At 46.4% G+C, this 18,738-nt stretch overlaps 1 protein-coding gene across 1 annotated transcript in view; it reads left to right on the top strand.

Moving 5' to 3' along the window:
- Nucleotides 1–18,738, top strand: part of sspo (SCO-spondin) — an 82,367-nt gene that overhangs the window by 61,820 nt on the left and 1,809 nt on the right. The window contains exons 91-110 of the mRNA XM_029755695.1: nucleotides 196–366; nucleotides 704–880; nucleotides 1,229–1,384; nucleotides 3,110–3,374; nucleotides 3,686–3,732; nucleotides 4,272–4,508; nucleotides 4,657–4,818; nucleotides 4,948–5,064; nucleotides 5,450–5,588; nucleotides 6,873–7,069; nucleotides 7,212–7,382; nucleotides 9,177–9,304; nucleotides 9,457–9,599; nucleotides 11,709–11,755; nucleotides 12,688–12,852; nucleotides 13,542–13,750; nucleotides 14,925–15,020; nucleotides 16,442–16,502; nucleotides 16,864–16,994; nucleotides 17,521–17,671. Of these exons, the coding sequence (XP_029611555.1) occupies nucleotides 196–366; nucleotides 704–880; nucleotides 1,229–1,384; nucleotides 3,110–3,374; nucleotides 3,686–3,732; nucleotides 4,272–4,508; nucleotides 4,657–4,818; nucleotides 4,948–5,064; nucleotides 5,450–5,588; nucleotides 6,873–7,069; nucleotides 7,212–7,382; nucleotides 9,177–9,304; nucleotides 9,457–9,599; nucleotides 11,709–11,755; nucleotides 12,688–12,852; nucleotides 13,542–13,750; nucleotides 14,925–15,020; nucleotides 16,442–16,502; nucleotides 16,864–16,994; nucleotides 17,521–17,671 (2,970 nt within the window). The remainder of the gene's footprint in view (nucleotides 1–195; nucleotides 367–703; nucleotides 881–1,228; nucleotides 1,385–3,109; nucleotides 3,375–3,685; nucleotides 3,733–4,271; nucleotides 4,509–4,656; nucleotides 4,819–4,947; nucleotides 5,065–5,449; nucleotides 5,589–6,872; nucleotides 7,070–7,211; nucleotides 7,383–9,176; nucleotides 9,305–9,456; nucleotides 9,600–11,708; nucleotides 11,756–12,687; nucleotides 12,853–13,541; nucleotides 13,751–14,924; nucleotides 15,021–16,441; nucleotides 16,503–16,863; nucleotides 16,995–17,520; nucleotides 17,672–18,738) is intronic.

Below are 18,738 nucleotides of genomic sequence, written 5' to 3'. Positions count from 1 at the left end.
TTTGATGTAATGCTTTTGCGTCAATTTGTTCTTCTTTGATGGATTGCGAAATCTAATTTGATCAAATCAAAAAGACACATACAACCATATCACTGCAGAGAGAATGCCTCTCACTTATGATATAAACAATGAATCGCGTTCCAAGTATTGTGATTGGCTGTGTATCCTGCCAATCACTCCTCTTCTGGTTGACAGTGGATGGTGGTTGGACGCCCTGGTCGGTGTGGTCGGACTGTCCTGTGACGTGTGGGCGGGGCACTCAAATTCGGAGCCGGGCCTGTATCAACCCTCCTCCCCGTAACAACGGGAGAGACTGCAGCGGACCGGAGAGAGACGCCCAAGGCTGTCACACACCTCCCTGCCTCGGTAACACAGACTAATGTTGATCAACTCCAAACCCAACCCTAACACTTTTCTTAAGGCCCTTAATGTAGATCTAACAGAATTGGACAAAGTACCATGTTGATTATACCATTCAGATTCATTCATAATGAATAACACTCACCTGGCTCAAGAAAAGTGTTTTCAAAAACGGACCTATTCCATCTGGTTCTGCTCTGAACCAATGGTGGTGGTTTGCTCTCTGCACGCAGAGAAACTGTCATCTTACAGGTCTACAGGGACACACCTGTTTCTCTCTCATCCCTCTGTCCCTCTTCTTGTTTTCAACTGTTGTTATGAACCACACGTCTCCTGTTTCCAGATGACCTTTGCCCCTGGTCACCATGGTCCCGCTGCTCCCGCAGCTGCGGCGCGGGGGTGGTGTGGCGACGCAGGATGTGTGTGTGTGAAGGGGAGGGGGAGGGCGCCTGCCCCCCTGAGGTAGAGGCGGAGAGGAACAGAGAGGAGACCCAGCTGTGTTATAAGAGACCCTGTCCAGGTAGCATGACCTCAATAATATCTCTGGCTGTGTTCATGTCTACTCTTAGACACCAAGCGCATTCTATAATAGTGTAGTAGAATGGACTGGATACTGCTGAATACTCTGTTCTGTCTGTTCAGACAATATCTGAAGTCTGTTGGAAGTTATTATTGTTATTATAATTAAACCAAAAACTTGATTTACTTAATCTGACTAGGAAAGACTGCTATCCAGGCTCTGCCACATAGTAAACAATTAGGACACAAACCCAAAGAGTCAATCGCAGCATCTCTTGGCTAAACAATACTTTCACAGTAAAGCTATACTTTTCTCCATCTTTGACTTCTTCCCTGTGTGTTTGTCCAGAATGCCCCATGTCAGAGTGGACCGAGTGGTCCGCCTGCGACTGTGTGTCTCAGAGGCAGCAGCGTCACCGCGCACCGCTCTCACCAGCCACCAAGGGACAGCACTGTTCCCGTCTGGACACCCAGAGCAGAACCTGCACACTAGACCACTGTCATGGTGAGGCCACATAGTAATGCTATCAGTGGGTTTTCTCTGTCAAATCAAATGTTATTGGTCACATACACATGGTTAGCAGATGTTAATGCGAGTGTAGTGAAATTCTTGTGCTTCTAGTTCCGACAGTGCAGTAATATCTAACAATTAATCTAACAATTCCCCAACAACTACCTAATACACACAAATCTAAGTGGCATAGGGAAGGTGCAATAGATGGTATAAGGTACGGTATATACATATGAGATGAGTAATGTAAGATACGTTAACATTATTAAAGTGGCATTGTTTAAAGTGTCTAGTGATCAATTTATTAATGTGGAGTCTATATGTGGGCAGCAGCCTGTCTGAGTTAGTGATTACTGTTTAGCAGTTTGATGGCCTTGAGATAGAAGCTGTTTTTCAGTCTCTCTGTCCCAGCTTTGATGCACCTGTACTGACCTCGCCTTCTGGATGGTGGCGGGGTGAACAGGCAGTGGCTCGGGTGGTTGTTGTCCTTGAGGATCTTTTTGGCCTTCCTGTGACATCAGATGCTGTAGGTGTCTTGGAGGGAAGGTAGTTTGCCTCCGGTAATGCGTTGTGCAGACCACACCACCCTCTGGAGAGCTTTGCAGTTGAAGGCGGTGCAGTTGCCGTACCAGGCGGTGATACAGCCCAACAGAATACTCTCGATTGTGCATCTGTAAAATTTTGTCAGGGTTTTAGGTGACAAGCCAAATTTCTTCAGCTTCCTGAGGTTTAAGAGGCGCTGTTGCGCCTTCTCCACCACGCTGTCTGTGTGGGTGGACCATTTCAGTTTGTCTGTGATGTGTATGCCGGGGAACTTAAAACTTTTCACCTTCTCCACTACTGTACCTTCGATGTGGATAGGTGCTCCCTCTGCTGTTTCCTGAAGTCCATGATCATCTCCTTTGTTTTGTTGACATTGAGTGAGAGGTTGTTTTCCTGACACCACACTCCGAGTGCCCTCACCTCCTCCCTGTAGGCTGTCTCATCGTTGTTGGTAATCAAGCCCACTACTGTTGTCTCATCTGAACAGGGAGTACAGGAGGGGGCTGAGCACGCACCCTTGTGGGGCCCCAGTGTTGAGGGTCAGCAAAGTGGAGATGTTGTTTCCTACCTTCACCACCTGTGGGTGGCCCGTCAGAAAGTCTGGGACCCAATTGCACACGGTGGGGTTGAGACCCAGGGCCTCCAGCTTAATGATGAGCTTGGAGGGTGCTATGGTGTTAAATGCTGAGCTGTAGTCAATGAACAGCATTCTTACATAGGTATTCCTCTTGTCCAGATGGGATAGGGCAGTGTGCAGTGTGATGGCGATTGCATCGTCTGTGAACCTGTTGGGGCAGTATGCAAACTGAAGTAGGTCTAGGGTGGCAGGTAAGGTGGAGGTGATATAATCCTTGACTAGTCTCTCAAAGCACTTCATGATGACAGAAGTGAGTGCTATGGGGCGGTAGTCATTTAGTTCAGTTATCTTTGCCTTCTTGGGTACAGGAACAATGGTGGCCATCTTGAAGCATGTGGGGACAGCAGACTGGGATAGGGAGAGATCGAATATATCCGTAAACACACCAGCCAGCTGGTCTGCGCATGCTCTGAGGACGCGTGCGTGCGTGTGTGTGTGTGTGTGTGTGTGTGTGTGTGTGTGTGTGTGTGTGTGTGTGTGTGTGTGTGTGTGTGTGTGTGTGTGTGTGTGTGTGTGACATGAGATCTTCTCTCTTTCAGACTCTTGTGAGAAACCGTTCCAGTACTCTGAGTGTGGCTCCCCCTGCGAGAAGCAGTGTGCACTGCAGGGACAGAAGGCACTGTGTGCGGGGATGCAGGAGTGTACCCCTGGCTGCTACTGCCCTCAGGGCTTGCTGCAGCAGAATGGGACCTGTGTGCCCCCAGAGCAGTGTGGCTGTGTGCACCTCCAACATCAGGCCTCAGGAAGACCTGTATCTGTGATTGTGCCACAGGGGACCATGGTCACTATAGACTGCAGCACCTGGTAAGTGACTTAACTCTTTTAACAAGTGAAGGACAATCTATACAAAGTTTCAATATGGTACCCATAGTATCAGAATAGACACAGATAATAACAAGGAAGCAAAGGCCAAGAGAGAGGAACACTAAGATAGACCATTAAATAGATGTGTATTTTTAAAGTTACATTTTCCCCCTGGGGCCACCGTAGATAGACCCATACACAGAATATTAAGATATAATCTATATATAGTTAAATAGTCTGCATAGCACAATTAGATGGTTTTAGAGGTAAATGTATTATGACTCTCTTTGTATTGTCTGATTCCCTCCCAGCCTCTGTCATAATGGGACGTTGCAGTGTGACATGCGAGAGTGTGAAGGTAAGACATATTGTTGTCCAGGGATCATCAACTAGATTGTGATTTTTTTCCTGGGTGGATGGTCGTGGGACCAGATCATAATGACAAATAATTTGTAGACTGCAAATTGACCACAAGAAGCCCAAACAGATAAAACATTTGACTAAAGCATAACAATTTTGAGCCTTGCTTATATTTGTATACAGTCACGTCTCTCTATTATGCTTCAGAACCAATTTCCAAAATTATAATCACTTAAATCATTTACATTTTTAGCTCAGAAAACTTGGGGGGCCAATTAAAACCCCTTACTGGCCAAATTCGGGCCGTGAGCCGCCAGTTGGGGAACGCTGCTGTAGTACATTAATTTCCTGGGTTTAGAGATAGTACTTTTTATGGATCTTAGAACAGTTTGAGTTTGACATAAATTGACTTTAGACCAACACTAAGCTTCATCCCTCTCCTACATCTCTCTACCTTACTCTTCCCCTCCCATCCTTCTCTATTTGTGTACCCCTCTAACCCCCCCCTCTCTTTCCTACCCTCCCTCCCTCCTTCAGTCATTCTCAGTGAGTGGTCAGAGTGGACCCCCTGCTCTCCGTGTGTGCCCGCCTCCTCCATGCAGTCCTCCTCCTCTCCCCAGGGTGGCGCTGCAGCCTTGGTGTCTGTCCAGCGGCGCTACCGAGCATGTCTGGACCTGGACTCAGGCCAGCCAGTCTCAGGGGAGGAAGAGGGGGCACAGTGTACCGGGGAGCTGGAGGAGGAGAGGCTCTGCCCAGACCCCAATGCATGCAGAGGTGGGTGGTACTGCACACTAAGAATACGCTACACTCAGTCAGTGCTAAACAACTGGCATGACTCTTGACGCTCTGCAGTATGATGATGATGACGATGAAGACAATGATGCTGATTACGATGTTCATGCTGATGTCATTTCCTGCCCAGACCTGTGCCAGTGGAGTGTGTGGAGTGTGTGGAGTGTGTGTCAGGAGCCGTGCAGCGGTGGGGTCAGACAGCGCCACAGACAGCCCCAGGCCTCCCCTCCAGGACCCCAGTGTCAAAAACAGCAGACCCAGACCAAGAGCTGCAACACTGGCCTCTGTCCAGGTACCCTTTAACCCTTTACTGGACATTTTAACTGGTTAACAATGTTTATATACTGTATGTGCCTAAAACTTCTTACAATGTGGTCTCCAAGGAGACAGTATTGATTGACTCCTTTCTTGTGTGATCTAGGCGAGCGCTGTGAGGACAGGGGGCGGGTCTACCAGGCGTCTTGTGCCAATCAGTGTCCCCGGAGCTGCACTGACCTCTGGAAGCATGTGCAGTGTCTGCAGGGAGTCTGTCACCCAGGTACTGGACCTATGACCTCATGTCACTGTGCCCCTTATAGCAGTGTGACATACTGGCATACTTTGTGACTTTCAGTGTGCTACCCTAACAAGAAGAGGATATCCATCCCAACCTTTTGTCCCCCCTCTTTCTTTCTGCCTTTTAATTTTCCCGGTTGTACTCTCTCTCTCGCGCTCTCTTTTTCTCTCTCTCTCTCTGTCTCTCTCTCGCTCTCTCGCTCTCTCTCACGCTCTCTTTCTCTCTCTCGCACGCTCTCTTTCTCTCCCTCTCTGTTGCCAATCTCTTTTTTTCTCTCATTTGTCCATGGCTATTCTCTCTCTCTCTCTCTCTCTCTCTCTCTCTCTCTCTCTCTCTCTCTCTCTCTCTCTCTCTGTCTCTCTCGCAGGGTGTCGGTGCCCAGAGGGCTGGCTGCTGCAGGACGGGGACTGTGTTGAGGTGTCGGAGTGTCGCTGTGGGGTTCCCATGGGCAACGGCACCCTGGAGATCAGCCCTGCTGAGAACGTCACACTGGACTGCAACACCTGGTGAGAAACCTGGTTAGGAACCTGGAGGATCTGGACTGCAACATCTGGTTAGGAAACTGGTTAGGAACCTGTAGAAGCCTCATATCCACACGGCCTCAAAATGATCAACACTAGAAATATCATTATTATAGGCCAAATCTTAACTTGTGTGTAACTTTTTTTGTACATATCTCACACTGACATCAATGGAAGTTGTATGTGTGAGTTACACATGCGGATCTCAAGTTTGAATTCGGCCATCTATCATTACTATCACATACAAGTTATTGCATACAAATTACTGTGTGAGTACGGTTTAGTGCCAGATTTCACCACAGTCATAATCAGAATATGATTATCTGACCTGACTGATGAAGAACTGTAGGTAAAGGGACCTGTTGCATCTTGTATGGCCTATTTCGTGGAGGCATCTCCTCACAGAGACAACACCTATTGTTTTAGTTTACCTTAATAGTGGGGCGACAGGTAGCCTAGTGGTTAGAGCGTTGGACTAGTAACCGAGAGGTTGCAAGATCGAATTACCGAGCTGACAAGGTAAAAATCGTTCTGCACCTGAAAAAGTCATTCTGCACCTGAACAAGGCAGGTAACCCACTGTTCCTAGGCAGTCGTTGAAAATAAGATTTTGTTCTTAGCTGTATTGCCTAGTAAAATAAAAATGTATAAAAAATGGTCTATTGACACACAGGTGCATCAATCTAAATATCAAAATCTGTCATTTTAAGCTAGAGATATCTAGTTTTTTTTGTTGCATGGGCTGCGTCTCAATCCACCGCATCCGTCTGTGTTAGCCTTCCGCATCTGTGGTGGAAAGTGGCCGAGCTACATCATGTTTGTCAGACCATGAGACATCCTGATAATTGTTCTTCTCACGAAAACGTCTCTAGCGTCCGAACGGTTTGGCCTAATATGACCACTCTGTGGAAAGATGAGACTCTCACAAACACACATCTGTTCTCTGTTTTGCTCTACGACCCCCCCAAGGGTCACGGGACACGTCGGAAGGTAACTCGGTACCAGTTCAAAAAATATATGGAAGTTTGGAGGTAGTTTTGTGCCAACAAAACAAAAGGGGTGAAATCTGTGTCCAAAAGACTAAAATATTTCCTGAGCTTTCTTATATCTCATTTATGGACACTTCAAAATCAAATAGGTTAATGATCCATGGTGTGAACATGTTAAAACAGTTCCATATGTTAGCTTAGTAGAACCCCCCCAAAAGGCTTAGACTTTTACAGGTTAATTAACAATCTATCCCTCTCTACTCTGTCCCTGTGTGCTCCAGTGTGTGTGAGAATGGGACCCTGGTGTGCACCGACCTGCTGTGTCCCGTCTACGGCCCCTGGGGACAGTGGAGCGCCTGCTCCGAGTCCTGTGGGACGGGACAGAGGATGAGGATACGTCCCTGCAAGGACACAGAAGGGGGGCCACCCTGTGCTGAGACGGTCCACACTGAAACATGTGTGCTGCCCCCTTGTCCAGGTCAGTGACATACAACACATGATACCAAATAATATGGCTGGTCCCACACAGATGACCTGAAGATGGTCAACATTTAAACAAGTTGGAGTTTACCTGTTTGTTAGTTGAATAAATGATCTCTCTCTCTCTCTCTCCCCCCCAGCTGGGTGTGTGTTGAGTGAGTGGTCGTCTTGGAGTGAGTGCAGCACCTCGTGTGGTGGAGGGGTGTCAGTGCGTATCAAGACCGTCTTACAGGAGCCCCAGCCCGGGGGACAGGAGTGTCCTACTCCCTTAGAACAACATACTGCCTGTAAAACCAACAGCTGTCTACCAGGTAACACACACTGCACCAGGTAACACACACAACACCAGGTAACACACACGGCACCAGGTAACACACACGGCACCAGGTAAAACACACGGCACCAGGTAAAACACACGGCACCAGGTAAAACACACGGCACCAGGTAACACACACGGCACCAGGTAACACACACGGCACCAGGTAACACACACGGCACCAGGTAACACACACGGCACCAGGTAAAACACACGGCACCAGGTAAAACACACTGCACCAGGTAAAACACACGGCACCAGGTAACACACACGGCACCAGGTAAAACACACTGCACCAGGTAAAACACACTGCACCAGGTAACACACACGGCACCAGGTAAAACACACGGCACCAGGTAAAACACACTGCACCAGGTAAAACACACGGCACCAGGTAACACACACGGCACCAGGTAAAACACACGACACCAGGTAACACACACTGCACCAGGTAACACACACTGCACCAGGTAAAACACACGGCACCAGGTAACACACACGGCACCAGGTAACACACACGGCACCAGGTAACACACACTGCACCAGGTAAAACACACGGCACCAGGTAAAACACACGGCACCAGGTAACACACACTGCACCAGGTAACACACACTGCACCAGGTAAAACACACGGCACCAGGTAACACACACGACACCAGGTAACACACACGGCACCAGGTAAAACACACTGCACCAGGTAAAACACACGGCACCAGGTAAAACACACGGCACCAGGTAAAACACACGGCACCAGGTAAAACACACGGCACCAGGTAACACACACTGCACCAGGTAAAACACACTGCACCAGGTAAAACACACGGCACCAGGTAACACACACGACACCAGGTAACACACACGGCACCAGGTAACACACACTGCACCAGGTAAAACACACTGCACCAGGTAAAACACACGGCACCAGGTAAAACACACGGCACCAGGTAACACACACTGCACCAGGTAAAACACACGGCACCAGGTAAAACACACGGCACCAGGTAACACACACGGCACCAGGTAACACACACTGCACCAGGTAACACACACGGCACCAGGTAAAACACACGGCACCAGGTAACACACACGGCACCAGGTAACACACACTGCACCAGGTAAAACACACGGCACCAGGTAACACACACGGCACCAGGTAAAACACACTGCACCAGGTAACACACACTGCACCAGGTAAAACACACGGCACCAGGTAACACACACGGCACCAGGTAAAACACACGGCACCAGGTAAAACACACGGCACCAGGTAAAACACACGGCACCAGGTAACACACACTGCACCAGGTAACACACACGGCACCAGGTAACACACACTGCCCCAGGTAACACACACTGCACCAGGTAAAACACACTGCACCAGGTAACACACACGACACCAGGTAACACACACGGCACCAGGTAACACACACGACACCATGTAAAACACACGGCACCAGGTAACACACACGACACCAGGTAAAACACACAGCACCAGGTAACACACACGGCACCAGGTAAAACACACGGTACTAGGTAACACACAAGACACCAGGTGAAACACACGACACCAGGTAACACACAAGACACCAGGTGAAACACACGACACCAGGTAACACATAAACTTGAAGTTGAGCATGCTTTTATTTTCAAACTATACAGGTGGAAAGTAGAGACATATCATCATACATACCTGGTACACTTAATAACTTGCTATTGACATATTAAAGCACACTTGTACTGAAGCGTACTGGTCCTATGTATTGACATGAAATATGTGTCCCTGTGCAGAGTGTCCATCCAGCCAGGTGTTCAGCCAGTGTGCTGGCTCCTGCCCCTACAGCTGTGAGGACCTCTGGCCAGAGAACCAGTGTGTATCTGGACCCTGCATCCCTGGATGCACCTGTCCCCCAGGCATGGTCAGTACGCTATTACTGAGTTAACGCACATTTCAATACAATGAGAAAAGATGTTATGTAGTTACCAGGTCAAAAGATGACTGTAAAGGACACTAATCTAATCTAACCACCACGCGTCATATATGTGTCACCTGATCGTCTTCCTTGAGCAGGTGCTGTACAAAGGATCATGTGTCCCTCATGATGCGTGTCCCTGTTCTCCTCACTCCCTCCCGGGGACCCTGAACATGACCTTGGATGACCCCGAAGGAGAGGTGGCCTCTGGGACGGTCTTACAACACCAGTGCAACACATGGTAGTCAACACATCCATCAGTAGCCATTTTTACACAGTTACTTACTAAAGCTTGTAGTATATCTTCAAAACGGTTGTAAAGATATGCAATCCAATTCCATGATTGGTAGATTTGATTGGGGATATGTAGCTAGCCTATTACATGTGTTAAGAAGTCATAGCGGTTGATTGACAGATATAAAGTTGAAGTCAGAAGTTTACATACATCTTAACCAAATACATTTAAACTCAGTTTTTCATTTCACATTTAATCCTAGTAAAAATCCCTGTCTTAGGTCAGTTAAGATCACCACTTTATTTTAAGAATGTGAAATGTCAGAATAATAGTAGAGAGAATTATTTATTTCAGTTTTTATTTCTTTCGTCACATTCCCAGTGGGTCAGAAGTGTACATACACTCAATTAGTATTTGGTAGCATTGCCTTTAAGTTGTTTAACTTGGATCAAATGTTTCGGGAAGCCTTCCACAAGCTTCCCACAATAAGTTAGGTGAATTTTGGCCCATTCCTCCTGACAGAGCTGCTGGAACTGAGTCAGGTTTGTAGGCCTCCTTGCACGCACACGCTTTTTCAGTTCTGCCCACACATTTTCGATAGAATTGAGGTCAGGGCTTTGTGATGGCCACTCCAATACCTTGACTGTGTTGTCCTTAAGCCATTTTGCCACAACTTTGGAGGTATGCTTGGGGTCATTGTCCATTTGGAAGACCCATTTGCGACCAAGCTTTAACTTCCTGACTGATGTCTTGAGATGTTGCTTCAATATATCCACATAATTTTCTTCCTCATGATGCCATCTATTTTGTGAAGTGCACCAGTCCCTCCTGCAGCAAAGTACCCCCAAAACATGATGCTGCCACCCCCGTGCTTGCACGCCTCCCCCTTTTTCCTCCGAACATAACGATGGTCATTATGGCCAAACAGTTCTATTTTTGTTTCATCAGACCATGAGGACATTTCTCCAAAAAGTACAATCTTTGTCCCCATGTGCAGTTGCAAACCGTAGTCTGGCTTTTTTATGGTGCTTTTGGAGCAGTGGCTTCTTCCTTGCTGAGCGGCCTTTCAGGTTATGTCGATATAGGACTCGTTTTACTGTGAATATAGATACTTTTGTACCTGTTTCCTCCAGCATCTTCACAAGGTCCTTTGCTGTTGTTCTGGGATTGATTTGCACTTTTCGCAGTACATTCAACTCTAGGAGATAGAACGTGTCTCCTTCCTGAGCGGTATGATGGCTACATTGTCCCATGGTGTTTATACTTGCGTACTATTGTTTATACAGATGAACGTGCTACCTTCAGGTGTTTGGAAATTGCTCCCAAGGATGAACCAGACTTGTGGAGGTCTACACATTTTTTCTGAGGTCTTGGCTGATTTCTTTTGATTTTCCCATGTCAAGCAAAGAGGCACTGAGTTTGAAGGCCTTGAAATACATCCACATGTACACCTCCAATTGACTGAAATGTTGTGAATTAGCCTATCAGAAGCTTCTAAAACCATGACATCATTTTCTGGAATTTTCCAAGCTCTTTAAAGGCACAGTCAACCTAGTGTATGTAAACTTCTGACCCACTGGAATTGTGATACAGTGAATTATAAGTGAAATAATCTGTCTGTAAACAATTGTTGGAAAAATTACTTGTGTCATGCACAAAGTAGATGTCCTAACCAACTTGCCAAAACTATAGTTTGTTGACAAGACATTTGTGGAGTGGTTGAAAAACGAGTTTTAATGACTCCAACCTTAGTGTATGTAAACTTCCGACTTCAACTGTACAGTACCTAGACCTGAAGTACTGTACAGTATTACATATCTTTGGACTGTAACTGATCGTCTCGGCACCCAAAACCAGATCTTGCGTGCGTGCTGGCCAGCTACATTTATGTACAGTATTTATGTCTGTCACATGAGACTATGTAATGGAGAGACTGTCAGATTCAGACGTGAGGTAAGTCATTTCATCTTTCAGCCCAGGGTTTTGATACACAGCTAATAGACTGAGGGACTGAGAGGCATGATTGTTTGATTATTAACTGCCTTTTTGAGTTTCTCATCTTTGGATCCTAATGTGTCAGGTATTCATCAATCCCTTTCTCCCTCTCTTCCTAAGTGTTTGTCAAGGAGGAGTATTCAATTGTACCGAGGACCCATGCAATGGTGAGTATAGATCTTCGACCATGTTTTAGTAGCCGTGTACAGTGTTGACCTGATACAGAAGCCAGTGCGTGTAGGAAACTAGAAATCTTTTCTGCCAGCAAGTGCCATATGATAACATTGTAGTTTCCCACTGTAACAAAACTATCAAATGAAATGATATGTCCTCTTGTAACGGGTGTCATAATGATTTGACCAAGGTGCAGCGGGAACGTGTATACTCATCTTCTTTAATTGGTTAAAAGAAGGAAAAACAAACAAAACGCGTATACAAACACAACGAACGACACTAACAGTCATGTCATGTCATGTGCTGTGCTGTGCTGTGCTGTGCTGTGCTGTGCTGTGCTGTGCTGTGCTGTGCTGTGCTGTGCTGTGCTGTGCTGTGCTCAGACACTAAACAAGGAGACAACTACCCACAAATCCCATGACAAAAACACCCCTCTTAAATAAGACCTTCAATTAGAAGCAATGAAGAGCAGCTGCTTCCAATTGAAGGTCAACCCCATCAACTAAACATAGAAATAGAAAGACTAGACTAGAACATAGAAATATACTAACATAGAACATTAACCAAAACCCCGGAACACTCTAAACAAACACCCCTCTAAATAAACATATATCCCAACAAGCCGCGAGCCACATAAAACAAACACCCCCTGCCACGTCCTGACCAAACTACAATAACAAATAACCCCTTTACTGGTCAGGACGTGACACCTCTTCTAGACTATCAACTACTGACTATCACCAAAGGATTTCAGTGCCTGAATCCCTCTGTGAAATGACCCTCTTTTATAATGGAGTGTATGTGTCAGACCAAACATATCTCTCCCTCCTCTTGCTTTCTTTCTCACACACTTTCTCTTCCTCTATGCCTCTCTCTGCCTCCATCACTCCTTCACATCCTTCTCTTCCTCCATGCATGTCTCCAGTGGACTGTGAGTGGGGTAGTTGGTCAGAGTGGAGTCAGTGCTCAGTGAGCTGTGGTTCTGGCCAGCGGAGCTCCAGACGGACCGTCTTCCAGCCTCAGCAATACGAGGGGGCAGAGTGTGAGGGCCCGGACCAGCGTACGGCACTATGCAGGGCCCCTGATTGTGGTGAGTGTCTGAGGTCTAGTATGTAGGCCCTAAGTGAAGGACTGGGGCTGCATTTCATTCTAGGGCAGTGTTTTCCATCCCAGTCCTCTGGGACCCCTATTTGTTGCACATAAAGGTAACTGCCAAAATAAAGGAAACCTCAACATAAAGTCTCTTAATAGAGGGTTGGGCAACCACAAGCCGCCAGAACAGCTTCAATGAGCATTGGCATAGATTCTGCAAGTGTCTGGAACTTTCCCATAAGTGTTCAATTGGGTTGAGATCTAGTGACTGAGACACACACAAACACACACCCTTTAAACCCCCTATTCTCCTTTCAGACACTTCTTTCAAAGTCACTAAGATCTCTTCTTCTAGCCATGGTAGCCAGAATAATGGGCAACGGGGCATTTTTATACATGACCCTAAGCATGATGGGATGTTAATTTATTAACTCAGGAACCACACCTGTGTGGAAGCCCCTGCTTTCAATATACTGTACATTGTATCCCTCATTTACTGGAGTGTTTTCTTTATTTTGGCAGTTACATGTATTTGTTCTAATGCAGCACAAACACCACTTGATGTTAAGTTGATTTGTTGAATCAGCTGAGTTGGAGCTATAATTAAACAATGTCACTGTCTCCCCCGCTCCTATTTCTTGTTCTTCCTACAACTCTCACTACTTCCCCCTGCCCCTCCCACTGTAGCATGTCCTTATGGAGAGAGATGGAGGAAGAGTGTATCGGAGGCTCTGTCTGTGTGTGAGAGGAGCTGTGTAGAGATCTACCTGACCTCGCCACTCAACTGCAGCGCCACCGAGGGGTGTGTGTGTAAGGAGGGGCTCTACCGAAACGCAGAGGGCCTGTGTGTGATCCCCGCACTCTGCCCGTGTGAGGACCAGGGGATGCTGAGAGAGGTACACACACAGACAAACAAACAAACTAGTATGTCTATGTACACTTACATACACCCACAAAGTTACATCAAAGAGTACAATTGTATGCACCTATGCACATAAACAGACACACACACACACCAGAAACACACACACCAGACAGGCACACCAGACACACACAACTAAAGGGCCCTACATAAACTCCTATCCCTCCTGCACTGCAGATTGTACCTCATTGTCTTTCCTCCATTGGACTCTCACTCCCATCCTTCCATTCCATGTCTGTTTACCTGCACTCCATTCAATGCCTTTGTGTGTTCATACATAAAGGAGGGCTAAGTAACGATGATGGATTGTTTGAGTGTGTGTGTTTGGGTGCGTGTGTTTGGGTGCGTGTGCGTGTGTGTGCGTGTGTGTGTGTGTGTGTGTGTGTGTGTGTGTGTGTGTGTGTGTGTGTGTGTGTGTGTGTGTGTGTGTGTGTGTGTGTGTGTGTGTGTGTGTGTGTGTGTGTGGTTTTCACACACAAAGGAGGGATGAGTAACGATGATGGACATGCCCCCTGGGCCACATTAAAGTACAATGGCCCACTATCAATAACGCAGGGAACTGTTGAAAGCTATTATAGTGCTACAGAAATTAACTGCACCACCTCTTTAAAGACGCATAATAGGAATATTTAATGAGAATATATTATAGGAAGGATTAATCATGTGATGACAGGGGGTCGGTTTCTCCTCTGTCTCTTTAGTTGTCGTGAATAATGTCCATGAAGATCTTGTAGAACTCTAGAAGTGTCTTCTCTTGTCCTTATAGTCCCATAAGCTCTCTTGGAGTGTGTCTCAAATGGCACGCTATTCCCTATGTAGTGCAGTACCCCATATGGCTCTGGTATAAAGTAGTGCACTATATAGAGAATAGGGTGCCATTTGGGATGCATAATAGACCTCGGGTTTCTCTGCTACAGTACAGTAGGCCTGGGTTATAATCAGCCACCTCAATCATTAGTGGCAATAGCACTGTAATAGCCACTGAAAATGCAATATATTTATTGTCGGTGTGTGTGTGTGCGTGTGTGTGTGCGTGTGTGTGTGTGCGTGTGTGTGTGTGCGTGTGTGTGTGTGTGTGTGTGTGTGTGTGTGTGTGTGTGTGTGTGTGTGTGTGTGTGTGTGTGTGTGTGCGTGCGTGCGTCTCACAGGCAAGCTCTGAATGGGAGGAGGGCTGCTTGGTGTGCCGCTGTGTGAACGGGCAGAAGCGGTGCCAATCAGGATGCCCACTGCTGCAGTGTGAAGAGGTGAGAGATAAGAAACAGCACTTTCACAGACATCTCAGTTATTCTTACTGCTGGAGAAATTCCCAGAAAACGGCAAAAAGTTTGGGGGGTTGTGTGAGTTACAGCCCAGAGCTAAATCGATATGAAAGTACTTAAACAAAGTAGTCAGTATTTTTCCCATTCTCAGTTGACTGTTCTCACGCCCATTAAATAACTGGGTTCTCCCTCACCTCCAGATTAAGAGGCTATCGCTAGTTGGCTATCAATAGATATCTCTCCTTGAAATAACTGGTTTCACCCTCCATTTTGCCCCTCCCTTTTTTAAGTAGCTACAAAAATAACACTTACCTTCCCTTCATTTTCATAATTTTGTTGGTTGTTCTGCTTTTTTTGTGCAAGACAAAACATAACATGCTACCTGGTGGCAGACAAGGCACATAACATCCATGAACAACAAATTCAAACAATAAAAGACGAAACAATACTAACAAACAATTCACAAAAGCACAAAGGGCAATAATAGTGATATAGTCAGTTTGCCTCCTTTACGACACCGGCAAAGTTGTGATGTGAGCTTGGGAAGGAAAATTAAACAAGATGGGTGCATCTATTGGACCTGTATCGACCCTTTACAAGAAAACTCCACCCAAAAGCTATCTTTTGGTATTGGTTTCATTAGTCCATTGTTGATATACTGTAGTCCCCAAATGTTTTTCATGTCAGTGATCAAGTTTTCAAGATACTGTATATAACTTTCAAAATACAGAAATACAACTGGTATGAAGCATTTTGCATCATATGATGCAAAATGCATCATACCAGCTGTATTTCTGTATTTTGAAAGTTATATATCTTCAATACTCGCTGAAATGTAAAACATGTTGGGACTATATCAATGGACTAATGAAACAAATACCAAAAGATTTTGGGTGGAGTTTTCCTTTAATAACTGGGGATCACACTTACCTCTCCTTTAAATAACTGAGGATCAAACTTACATCCCCTTTAAATAACTGAGGATCACACTTACCTCCACTTTAAATAACCAAGGCTCCCACTTACCTCCTCTTTAAGTGGCTGAGCTCAACTTCAGCCTCCCTGGGGCCGGGGCAGGCCTGGAGCAGTGCATTGTGGAGGGGCGTGGTGATGCACTTGCTCCTGTCAGCAGACCTCTCCTGGAAGATGATGATTTATTCCTGGAACAGCTTTATTCTATTCTCAGAGCGAGACATGATGGGGACTCAATTACTAAGCTAAGATAGTGACAAGTCTTTTCTCCTTTTCCTACCCTCTTGTCTGCCCTTGACCTGATCCTCCCTCTCCTCTTCTCCCATCCCCTCTCGGCCTCCCCTCTCCTCCCATCCATTCTCTTCTCCTCCCCTCTCCTCCCATCCATTCTCTTCTCCCCTCTCCTCTCCTCTCCTCCTTTCCTCTTATATCAGAGGGAAGTGAAAGTGGAGGAACCAGGCAGCTGCTGCCCAGTTTGCAGGAAGGAGTTCCCTGGTAAGAGTTCAACATAAACAATGCTTAGTCGTTCTCTTCCTGTATTTATAAAAATATTTTATGTGAAACAAAGTGCTTTAGGTCCTAAATTGTCCACAAGGCATGTACAATAAGACAGCATTTATCTCTTTCAATGTTGTATAATGGCACAGTTGGTGAGGGGGCATTGAAAGTCAATGTGCCTTTGGAGCTCTCTCTCTCTCTCTCTAGAGCTCGCTCTCTCATTCATTAACTCAACACAAAACCCTCTTTTATTTTCTCAACTCCCCATGCTGCCCCCCATCATTATCCTCTTCCTCTTAATCTCCCTCTCTCCCTTTATCTCTCTGCCCTGTCCTATTTCCTCCTCTCATCTTACCAGGGGAGCCCGTGGCGGAGTGTCGCCGTTACACGGAGGTCAGGAACATCACTAAGGGAGACTGTCGTCTTGACAACGTGGAAGTCAGCTACTGTAGAGGGCGCTGTTTGTCCAAAATTGACGTCATTCTGGAGGTTTGCTGATGCTGCTGGCTTTCACCCACTCTTATGCGCTGGGCTGGGATGCAGTGTTGCAGACAGAAATGTAATATGTAGAGTGGACCTGATTCCCTATCCTGTAAGACAGAGAAAGAACCATGTCTATTCTATACAATACATTTCTATGGGAATTTTCTGTAATGTTGCAATAGGCCCCATTTGTGTGCTTTTTTCACCAGTTGAATGTAGAGGTATTGGCACTTCATCCAGAACAGAGAGATCCTAGACCAATCACCCAAGTGATTTTTGTTTTCCTCTTAAACTCCCGTGGTAGAAAAATAATGTAATGGCATCACTGTGAAAATGTGAGCAAGCAAAAACAAACATGATCTCAGCTAAATGTTTCACTACCTTCCGTTACCATGGTAGCTAAAATAGCTGGGGATTGGTGTCAGTTTCAGACTCGAACTCGCACCTCTCTCACGCGCGCGCACCCTTCCTTCCTTCCTCTACCTCTCTGTCCCTCCCTTTCTCCTCCTTCTTCCCTCCTTCGCTCTCTTAGGAGCCTTACCTCCAGTCGCTGTGTGACTGCTGCAGCTACCGGTTGGACCCTGAGAGCCCCGTGCGCTTCCTTAGCCTCCTGTGTGACAGTGGGGAGAGTGAGCCCGTCGTCCTGCCTGTCATACACAGCTGCGAGTGCACCAGCTGCCAAGGTGGGTAGAGTACACTCTGACGCAAACATTGACCCCTGCTTATCACCTCATCAGTAGCCTCTTTAAACCTCCCCCACACCGACAGGCAAACGCATAGCCTACAGTACATGACCAGACACTCACATACACACAAGCTGATGTGCACACACAAACGAACATACATGTGCAAACAAACACACGCTCACTCACACACACACACACACACACACTCTCTCCCACCCACCCACTTCCTCCAGCGCCCATGCTGTTAGTCATGCTGTCTATCAGTCCATCACGGCCAAGCATCACGGCCACTCTCTCTGTCACTCACACCCAGTTGCAGTCCCACTGTCCCTTCCGCTCTTTGTCATTCTCCGTTAATGCACTTTAAACACCATGATGGCTGCATCCCCCCGCTGAACGTATGTTTACGTTTCCCAACATGCATAACTCAATCAGGACCCTACTTAGAACAACCAAATATTGTAGTCATCCATAATCAACATGTCTGATTGCGTTAGCTAATTTGATATTTAGATTTACATTTTAGTCATTTAGCAGACGCTCTTATCCAGAGCGACTTACAGTAGTGAATGCATACATTTCATACATTTAATTTAATTTCATGCATTGTTTTGTACTGGCCCCCCGTGGGAATCGAACCCACAAACCTGGCGTTGCACACACCATGCTGGCTCTACCAACTGAACCACAGGGAGGCAATTTACAGTGCTCAGATTCTTCAATAATATAGTTGGGATGGCATTGCCTGCTGACAGATTTTTTTATTGGTCAATTCCATGTTTAACATGTGTAATAAAATAATGTATGTAATACATTCTCAGTGAAGACTACATTTTACCCTACCCCTTTTTCTCCCCAATTTCATGATATCCAATTGGTAGTTACAGTCTTGTTCCATCGCTGCAACTCCCGTACGGACTCGGGAGAGGCGAAGGTCGAGAGCCATGCGTCCTCCGAAACCCGACCCTGCCAAGCCACAATGCTTCTTGACACACTGCTCGCTGAACCTGGAAGCCAGCCGCACTAATGTGTTGGAGGAAACACTGTGTCAGCGTGCATGCGCC

Source organism: Salmo trutta, chromosome 6, assembly GCF_901001165.1.
Source record: "Salmo trutta chromosome 6, fSalTru1.1, whole genome shotgun sequence".
NCBI classification, from domain to species: domain Eukaryota; kingdom Metazoa; phylum Chordata; class Actinopteri; order Salmoniformes; family Salmonidae; genus Salmo; species Salmo trutta.
This window is presented reverse-complemented; position numbering and strand designations above follow the sequence as displayed.